Source organism: Zosterops lateralis, assembly GCF_965231275.1.
Source record: "Zosterops lateralis genome assembly, chromosome: 3".
Taxonomy (NCBI): Eukaryota; Metazoa; Chordata; class Aves; order Passeriformes; family Zosteropidae; genus Zosterops; species Zosterops lateralis.
In genome coordinates, this window is record NC_139764.1 from 78,132,346 (window position 1) to 78,142,523 (window position 10,178).

General features: G+C 40.3%; 1 protein-coding gene across 5 annotated transcripts in view; it reads left to right on the top strand.

Moving 5' to 3' along the window:
* Positions 1–10,122, top strand: part of GJB7 (gap junction protein beta 7) — a 33,261-nt gene extending 23,139 nt beyond the window's left edge. For 2 of the 5 annotated variants that reach the window (XM_083856474.1, XM_083856478.1), the window contains exons 2-3: positions 3,351–3,407; positions 8,691–10,122. In XM_083856474.1, coding sequence (XP_083712600.1) covers positions 8,718–9,509 — 792 coding nt within the window. In that variant the 5' untranslated portion in view covers positions 3,351–3,407; positions 8,691–8,717 and the 3' untranslated portion in view covers positions 9,510–10,122. Of the gene's footprint in view, positions 1–1,589; positions 1,668–3,350; positions 3,408–8,690 lie in introns of those variants that run through there. The other 3 variants (XM_083856477.1, XM_083856476.1, XM_083856475.1) reach the window with 2 other exon arrangements.
* Positions 10,123–10,178: the final 56 nt, after the last annotated feature.

Below are 10,178 nucleotides of genomic sequence, written 5' to 3' on the forward strand. Positions count from 1 at the left end.
TATTAATGTATGCATAAAACCACTTTTTATTATCTTTCACAACGGTGGCCAGATTAAGTTCTAGCTGAGCTTTTGCCTTTCTTATTTTCTCTCTTCATGACCTAATGACATCCTTGTGCACTTCCTGAGTTGCCTGCCCCTTCTTCCAAAGTTCATAAACTCTTTTTCCCCTGAGTTTTAGTAAAAGCTTCCTATTCAGTCAGGCTGGTTTTCTTCCGCACCATCTCATCTTCCAACACATGGCAATGGCCTCTTCCTGTACCTTTAAGATTTCTTTCTTAAAGTATGTCCAGACTTCATGGGTGCCTTTGTTTTTAAGGGCTGTTTCCCAAGGGACTCTGTGAACCAATGTCCTGGTCAATGAACAGACCTAAGTGCATGCTCTGGAAGTCCAAGGCAGAGGCTCTGCTGATTCCCCTTCCTTACTTCACCAAGGATCAGAAATTATTATTTTGTGATTGCTGTGCCCAAGACGGCCACTGACCACCACACCTCCCAGCAGTCCTTCTCTGTCTGCAAACAGCAGGTCCAGCAGAGCACTGCCTCTGGCAGGCTCCCTTACCAGCTGTGTCAGGGAGTTCCACACACTCCAGGAACTTCCTAGGCTGCCTGCTCTCCACTGTGATGTGCTGCCAGCAGATTTTTGGGAAGCTTTGCATTACCTGCAGCCCAGCTCCAAGCTCTGGCACCTTTAGTCGCCTTCTGAAGGCATCAGCTTCTCTGGGGACAGTACCAAGGTGCAGTTTCAGGTACATGTGTAAGGCTATATGATAGTTTCCTCTCTGTAAAACTATCAAACATTCACATGTAATTCCCAGATAAAAGCCACAATAAGTTTGAGCTAATTAAATTATACCATGAATAAATTATGGCATGAGGAATTAATTTAAGAAGCAAGCAGTTCACTCTTTCTGCTTATTTTGTAAAGTTACTCAGCAGAATGGCCACATCAGGTAAAAATGGCCACCAAAGCCCTGAAATGAGATGCATAAGGCAGGGCATAAACACTTACTGCATTGCTTAGTTATTGAAAATAAAGTTATAGGCTTCCTGGTGGGGAGTGGTTCAGATGCCTAGGCCAATGTGGGAACTGATTAGCATGTACAGTAAACAAAATACATTTCAGTAACAAAACCCAGGCTTCATTTACTTGGGAAAACCGCTGTATTTTAAAATTCCAAGAGAAAGGCTTTTCTGAGAATTTGTGTAATGTATCGTTAGAAGTCCTGTGTGCCTAAAGGAATATGTGTGTTTTGTGGACAGCTGACTCGCCCAGGAGAACACAAAATGCAAATCTGATGTAAAATGTCAAAGAGCAAATAGAGTGTTAGTTAAGGCTCACAGCACATGTCTGTGAGAACACAGAGTGCAGCATCTGAGCTGATGCCAGTGAGCACTCAAAAGATGCAGATAAATCCTACAATTTCAAATAAATGCCACAGTTTCCTCATATCTTTCTGATGATACAACACGCTTTATGGTTCTGGTTTGAACTGTGTGCCAGCAGAGATGATCAGGTTGCACTCATTTAGTTTGTATTACCTAGGAGATGAGTAGTTCCCATTTTCCAGGCATAAAGCAGTAACTCCCTTTCTCAGAAATGAACTGTTGATTGTTAATTCCACTAGAGAGCTGGGATCCAGCTGTAATCATTCACTGAGACACAGGTAAGTTAGATTTTCTTGTTATAAAATACAGCTTCCCTGAATGAGAAGTTGATTTTCTAATATTAAATAGGCTTGATAGTAGCCCCATGCAAGTGTCCCATCAGTTAACATAAACCAGGGACATAATCTTCTTTTTGTTGCATTACTGCAGTACTTCATAATATTACAGAGTTAAAATCTTGTGATGTGGTCAATGGCAATTGCTTGTCCAAATGGAAATCTCTTGAATTTGTCAATTCTTTTTTATTTTACAAATTGACTAAAGTGTGACAATAGTAACAGTAGTCTGAATGGAGCAATAATATTTATTAATGTTGAAGATAATTTGCTGCATAGGGAGATTTTTGTTTACATCAGAAGAGCATGGTAGAGATGGGTTACCTGTTCAGCACGAAGGTGATGAGAAATGCAGTTGTAGTCATGTAGGTGAGATATGGATATCATTACTTTAAAAGAATTAGGTAATTTTGGCTACTTCTGAGTTTAATCTTTTAAAAGCACATCATTTACCAAGTAACAAAGAAAACAGTGAACTGTTTCTGCCATCTCAAAACTCATTCATTGCTGCAGAGAAGAGACCACAGCAATTTGCAGCTGGCAAAGCATCACACTCAGCAGCTGCTGTTTTTTTAAGTGGTGTTTGTGGTTTCCCTAAATACAAAACAAGATGGGATTTTGCCATAGTCTAGAAGTTGTATTTTCAGGGAAGTGAATGGCTGGCAACTAAGATCCTGAAAGCACAGAAAGAAAGGAGAATTTGTCCCAAGCCACTACAGAAACCTATGTGAAAGTCAGATGTAAAGACAAATCAAGCAGCTCTAGTATTGTGTTAAATGACCAGCTGAGCCCTCTTCCATCTAGTTTTTGCTTTTCCTTCCTGTAGTTGGTTGACAAGTATCTAGGCTAATGTCTTTACATACCACATGTCTATTTTAAGCCCTATTTATTTCTGCTTTTAATATCACAGTAGTTAGAGGTTTATCTCCCAGTGGACCAAAGGACTTATTTCTTGCTCCATGGAGTTGAAGTTAATAATAGGCATAGGACAGTGAGAGGTTAGAATCAGCAAACTAAGGCAGGTGAAAGCAAGGGACTGGGCTATGAGGGACCATGGTTCTTTTCTTAGCTCTGCCTCTCACGTGCTGAGTGATGCTGGATAAACCACATCTGCCCCTCGACAGCATGTTTTCTCTGTCTAGCTTGACACTATTTATAGGAGAGGATGCCCTTTCCCATTACATATTAATGAAGGGTTCATATCAACGAATTTCATTATAGAGTGTCTACAGTGTCTATTTTTGTCTGCGTATGAGAGAAGAGCAAGCTATTGCCAATATGTTTAGCTCTGCCATTTGAGGGCTTCCCCTTCCCCTGGAAGCATCTGAAGGCTGAAATAGATGGGAAAATTTTGGCTCACATCAGCCTTGAGACCATGGACTTTGCTGCAGTACCAACGACTAGCAGTGGTCATGGCAGAAGTGAACAACTTGGCCAGGACACAGACCCAGGATGGGCTGTGAGTTGTCAGGCTCTACCTGGCTTGTTTTTGAAGAACCTTAAAAAATGAGTGTCAATACTACATTAATGTTTTGTTGATTTTTTAAATAAAAAGAGGTGAGTTGTCTGAAGAAGGCAAAGTTAATTTTTATGTCCTCTGTTTTCTCTTGCTGACTCTCTCATAAGAACTTGGAGATCACCGTGGCACTCTCACCACTGAACAAGAAGCAAAGTCATTGCAAGGTTAGTGACTTGTAGCAAGAGTTTTTCAGCTCCTATTACAGATGTGCAACAGTTTGAACAGCTGGTGCATGTGCAGCTTGGTAATGTGACTTTGAATCAAGTGATACCATTCCTTGGTGTTCCCAGGAGGTTTCCTGATCCCTCCTCTTCTCTAGCAGAGCACTGGAATAGATGCAGCATGCTGAGGGGACTAGTGGAGCTTCCATCAACTTAAGAATAGACTGAATTGCCAGGAACAGTTTCTGCACAACTAAGCCTTTGTAGGGACAGAGAACAAAGCAAATCAGTGTTTCTCAGCCTGTGGACCTCACACCTCTGGTAGTCAGTAAGGAAGTCCATGAAACAGACTCAGCAACCATAAAATGGATGCACACCTCCTTATACCAACAAACAGAAAAGATAAGGGCAAAATGCAGTTACTAAATGAACACCTGAAGTTAAGCCTCATTATTTGTTTGGTTGTTTATAGAAACCATTGTGCCAGTACTTGCTTTTTCTTTTGCTTGTAACACTGGGAGGATCCTTGATGTTTGGAAAAGTGCTGTGGTGTTCTGATTAAAGTGTAAAAAAAGGAGAGAATGGACTCTAAAGATTGTTACCGGCTCTGCTTCTTTATGGTCCTATATCCTCTGTGATTTCTACTTCTGCTCTCTTCTTTATAATTTTTGCCATGATTTATGGTTCTCTTTCTTCCTGTTATTAAAAAAAAAAAAAAAAAAAAAAAAAGCAGCTCAGTTGTAGGTGCAGCAAATACTCCCCAGCAATGTTTAGATCAGAAAAAGGAGCTCTTCCATCTCTCAAACTGTGGGGATAATTTAGCTTGCTTGGACAGAATTGACAGATCCACTGTTCAGAGGCTTGTGTTCTTTCTCTTATTTCTAACTCTTCCATCTCCATTTCCCAAAATACTGCGGCTCCTTCCTGCAATTTGCCAGCTCTTTGAGCTCCAAGTTGCCTGCCCTTTGTGCCTCTAACACTCAGGATGCTTCCCCACTTCCTCTCCAGTTATTCAGTTTGTTCTTGCATTTTCTTACTTTCCCATCACTGCCTTCTGCCTGCCATTTTCCTCCACACAAAAATACCTTTTCTGCTTTTAAAGTAATTAAATTAGCAGAGCTAATGGAAATCTAGGTGAAGTAATTATCTGAGCACTTTTCTTTTCAATGGATGCATTACTCAATGCACATTAGCCAACCTCCTGTAGGCCTCAGCGAATGACAGAAATGAATATTTGATGAATATATTCAACAACAATAGCATTATTCAAACACTTTACTCAATAAAGTACATTCAGCACACTCAGAAGTTAATGGTGCACTCAGGTTACTCTGTTTGCTCGGCAGAACACGTGCCCAACCCCAAGAGGGAAAATCAAGTCACTGATACATGTGAGGGAAATGGGGTGGGAAGTCTCTTCTGGTTATTTGTGCCTCTCATGAACAGGACAAAGTGTGTGTGTATGTTGGTGGGGGTGTTTAAATCCCACATAGGGAATAAAGGATATATGTGATGAGGAAGGGGGATTACTTGCTCCTTTTCCTGACTGGTAGATCTTGTTTTCATGCTTATCACTCATACTTCAGCTAGAAATGAGAAAAACATATCAACATATTTTCTGATCTTCAGCTTTTGTTCAAACTGGGGTGTGCATGTGTGTATTAAGCAGAGGATTGAAGTAAATTTAACCACAAATCCCTGCTTTTCAATTCTTGCTCCATTTAATGTTTCCTTGAGTACTTAGTCCAAATAGTCAATCTTCTACTGTTTAAGACTCTCTAATGCCTCCTTGATAATTTCCAGTAGAGCCCAAGTCTCTTTTGTGGTCTTTATGTTCACAGTGCCAAAGAGATCCCCCTTTAATGCTTTTGTAACTTCTTCAAAATTTTCTGTAATTTCATTTTTAACTTCAGCATTGGACATTAGCCCAACACAAACTGATGTCATCTACATTGCCCACAGTCTACTCAATTTCTTAAGCTAGCTTCCTTTCTTGACTCCCTTTGTTTCTTTGTGCACAAAATGAACCTTCTCCAGATTCTAAACTTAAAATCTCTCCTTGGCTATGAGGATTTGGATCACACTTTTCCTCTCTTGTCCTTAGGTTAGCCAGAATATAATTTTGCTAAAGCATCATGCCCTGACAGTATTCAGCATCTGCTGTCATGTGTACTGCCACTTCTTGAACTGTTACAAAACCTCATACCACTGCCATATTTTTCCTACTCCCCACCTATGTGCTCACTAGATGATTTCTCTCTTTCCTGCCTGAGTCCTCACCTTGCTCTGAATTTCATACAGTCCACTTAATGTATTTGTCTTCTCTAGCCTGAGTTAACTTGATTCATCAGTCTTGTGCCTGTGCTGTCCCATAAATTCAATTTTCTCTTGTTTACCTGTTGAGTAACTCCTTGCCTTTGAAGTCCATTTTTCTTTTTCCATTCCATATGTTCTTAGCAATGCTTCAGTGAATTAATTGTATTTTCAAAGGATGCAAAAGCATCAGTTAACATCCACATCTATAGCAACAGTGGTCATAAAGCAAACATAACCTTTCCAAAGCACATTTGCAGGGGAGCTGTGCTAGTTAAACCCAAACAATACTATAAAACAGGTTCTGTGGCCCTTTAGGTTTTAAACTGAAGGTTGTTCTCTACAGCCATTTCTCATTAGCAAGTAAAAGCTGCAACTGGAAAAAAATATAACCAAAGTTCTGCAGACCTCTGGCTGGAGAAGCACTGCGGGCCACAAGACCTGCCCTGCAGTCCTTCAATCAATTTCAGTTTCTCTTCAACAGAGCACACAGGACCACCTTCCTTTCTGTGGAATCCCTGATGTCTCATTATTAAACATCTAGGTAGCAGAATGTGTTGCTCTCTTTCAAATTAGATTTGCAGGAATTTCATCCATCCAATCTTCTGCCTGGTTAGAATTCGCCCTTTGCTCAGGATCTGTCGAATTTAGTCAAATTCTTGATCCCTGTTTTCTTTGGTTGAGACTTCTTATTCTCCTTTCTATTGTTCTTCTCAATGTGGAGTTGGCAAAGAAAGTGTAAAGTTGTTCTTTTCTAATCTCTCTTGGTGCTCAGTGAAGGAAATAGCAGGCCAGCTTTGGGAAAAAGAGATCTCGAGGAAAATATCTCAACCTATATTTAGGTATAACCATGGTCTGATTTCCACCAGTGTTGGTTCCCACTGATTTTTGTACCTTGCTGGTGACGCAGCGTATCTTTCATTTCTGTTCACCGGAGGCTCAGAACTGGTGTAACTCCAGCTGTGGACTGACAGGTGACATCAGGCTTGTTACATTAGAAAGGCATGGTGCATTTATAGTGGCTATCAGCAAAAGCCCCCTTGCAGCCGTGCTTGTTTTCCATGGAATAACAAAATTCAGAATTCCCTTCAACAGTCTTTGTACACATCTTAAAACCTTAGGAGAGGCCTCTTGAGGTTTTCCTTCAAATCTCCAGAGGACAGCTCATCCACAAGATGCACACACACGTGCTAATGTTCCCTCTTGCTCAGTGAATGCTTTGTTTCCTTGCCTGTGATTTATTACATAGTGGTGTGTTCACGTTTGCTGTTCAGCTCCTTTGAGACTGTTGTGACTGTGTGTTATTTATTTAGAAAGCATTAAAGCCCTGAAGGTTATGTCTTCAAAAGTTTGATTTAAACTTCTGTTTGAACTCTGTTTGCAGACATGGAAGACAGGAATAGCTCTTTAATGAAAAAGTAACCACACTGCCAAACATATTTAAAAGCATAGGAGCATATGTCTGAAAGGATATAAGCTGGTATTTCCCTGCTATCTTTTTTATCTGCAGCATAAAGGAGTAGCTTGGTAACCATTCTTGGCAGTATAGATCAGGAATATATTAGTTTCTGCAGCTGTCCCTCTGCTCCTTAAGCTAGTGCTCAGCTCTAATGGTAGCAAAGCAGGAACATCCAAATAACCTTGCTTCCCAGCAGAAGCCTGACCATAGGCAGAGGTCGTTAAGGGCTGCAGAACTGAGGGACAGCAAAAGAAGCACTGAGCTCTCCATCTGTGTTGAGCCTTACAGAATCACAGAACCATTTAGGTCAAAAAAGACCTCCAAGATCAAGTCCAGCTTTTGACCGATGTGCCCTGTCTAGTCATCTCTAGAATACTTGGTGGGATGGTGACTCCACCACCTCCCTGGGCAGCCCATTCCAATGCCTGAAAACTTTTTCCATGAGCCTTTGTGATGCTGTGGCTTGATTACTACTCAAACTTGCCAGTAGATGAATTTGTTCATTACATCAGCAGTACCTGGAGCTACAGCAGTGTCAGTGGGATCTGTGTGTACCACTGCAGCCACAGGAGATGGGATGAGGACATTAAATGATGTAATACAAATATCTGGAAACTTGATTTCCCTCCTCACCTCATGTCTCCCAACCACTCTGTGTTCTGAGAGTATATCCACTTTTCACTCTTAAAGACCAAAGGAGCTTGATACCCCCAAAGGTCCCGTCAGACCTGGAGATGGGGCCAGGTGCAAAGGTGACTGTATATTCTTGGTGGATACCTCAGGTCTTCTTTTGACTCTGATGAGTCTCACTGCCAGTGGCTCCTTAGGCAGCTCTTCCAAAAGAAGTGTTAAAGAGTTAGGACAGGGGAAGACTTGTGCAGGTAAGAAACTGTAACACACACACATGGACATAAATTTTGGAGTAATGATAAGAAATGCAACAAATAAAATCCAATGAAGCAGGAAAAGATTTAAAATATTGCACAAGTTTACCCGAAAGTTGGACCACAGACAAAAAGAAATCAATTTGCATTTTTGTAGTCAACTTAGTATAGGAAGCTTGGGCTCCTATGCATAAATTTGAAAGTGAAATCTGACTTGGAGTAGTATCTGCATAACTGACAGGACTAAATTGAGTGTAATCCAGTTGTAATGTTGGCCTGAACTTGCCAGAGAAAGTCCTACCTGACAGTCAGGAGACCCTCAGGGAGAACAGGCACATTTCTCTCAGAGGACCACTTAACAGAGTGATTAGACTTCAGCCTAATTGACAAAATGTATTTAAGCAGCAAATAAATTTTGTTCAATAGCCTCCGAATGTATGAGAATTATTAAATTATCAGAAATAAGAACAGCTTGTTTTTCTTATTTAAATGCTGAATATTAAATTACTTCTAAATGCTTAATAATTTAAAATTGTTTCAGCTACTGGTTATATTTTACGTTGAATGAATATCTCATTTGTCTTCACCCAAGAGGATGCATCTCTCTGATCCTGTGTTTCTTTGATATAGCATTTCCTTGTTTCCTTGAAGAGAAAAATGAGCTGGGCATTCCTACGTGATCTGCTGAGTGGAGTGAATAAATACTCAACAGGAATTGGAAGAATTTGGGTAGCTGTTGTGTTCATGTTCCGCTTACTGGTTTATGTTGCTGCTGCAGAAAACATCTGGAAACATGAACATGATGAATTTGAGTGCAATATCAAGCAGCCTGGTTGTGAAAATGTCTGCTTTGACCATTTTTTCCCTGTCTCTTACATCAGACTTTGGGCTTTGCAATTAATCATGGTTTCCACCCCTTCACTCTTGGTTGTCTTTCATGTTGCTTACAGAGAGAACAGAGAGAAACATCACCACCAGAAACTTTACAAAAATCCAGGAAAGATAGATGGTGGGTTGCTGTACACTTACCTAATCAGCCTCATTTTAAAAACAGGACTTGAAATAGTTTTTCTTGTTCTGTTTTATAAATTGTACGATGGATTCAAAATACCACGTCTTGTGAAATGTGACATAAAGCCATGTCCCAATACTGTGGATTGTTATATTTCCAAACCTACGGAGAAGATGATTTTCCTCTATTTTCTGGTGGCAACTTCATGCCTGTGCATCGTATTAAATCTAGGTGAACTGAGTTATCTGGTTTTCAAATACTCCATAAAATATTATCTGAAGAGACACGTGAAGAAACAGCAAGGCTCAAAAAGCAATTGCTGTGAATCAGAACTCATCAGATACAACAGAGGAGCAGCTGCAGGACAACTCCACAACAGCTCATGTTTGCCTCTGAATATGCAAGATGAACATGAAAAGCATTCCCCGCTGAGTTGAAAGAAGGCTGGAGACCACCCTCCCATTACACAAGCTGGTTTTGACAAATTGCTTTTCCAATCAGTGCTTTGCAGAACTATCCTTTGAAAGGATAGTTACATAGGAAATGCTGTTTCTGTTAGCTCCCCATTACTTGAGCTGATAAATTTGGTTACATTATGTATGTTGTACATAGAATCTTTGAGACCTTTTCATGTTGAAACAAGAAATGTAGAAGTTCTGAGAATTCCATGAAGCTTTAATATAAACATGCTTTAATATAAAGAGATGCTTATGATAAATCATGCAGAAACAATTGTTCAAACAGTTGTGTACTGAATATTACACAGAATTGCTTTGGTACAAGCAAAAATAGGCTTTTTATCTGCAGAGAAAGGAAGAACCTGGGATTGATTAAGACAAACAGCAAGAGAGTGTACAGGATTTGCCAGGTGGGTGGATCAGAGCTGGTAACTGCTGAAATGGTAATAGGAAGGTGCTGGCATAGAGTGACTTCTGTGCCTTGAAGTGAGCTGGATAGTCAGCCACAAGTCCATTCCATTTGACTACTATAAAACATCTCAAAAAAGGAAAAAACCAAGAAGAGGTAGACACATCTAGTTTACCCCATGTGATAAAGATAGATTTGGTTATTTAGCTGTTTATGCAGCACCTCCTTCTGGAATTATT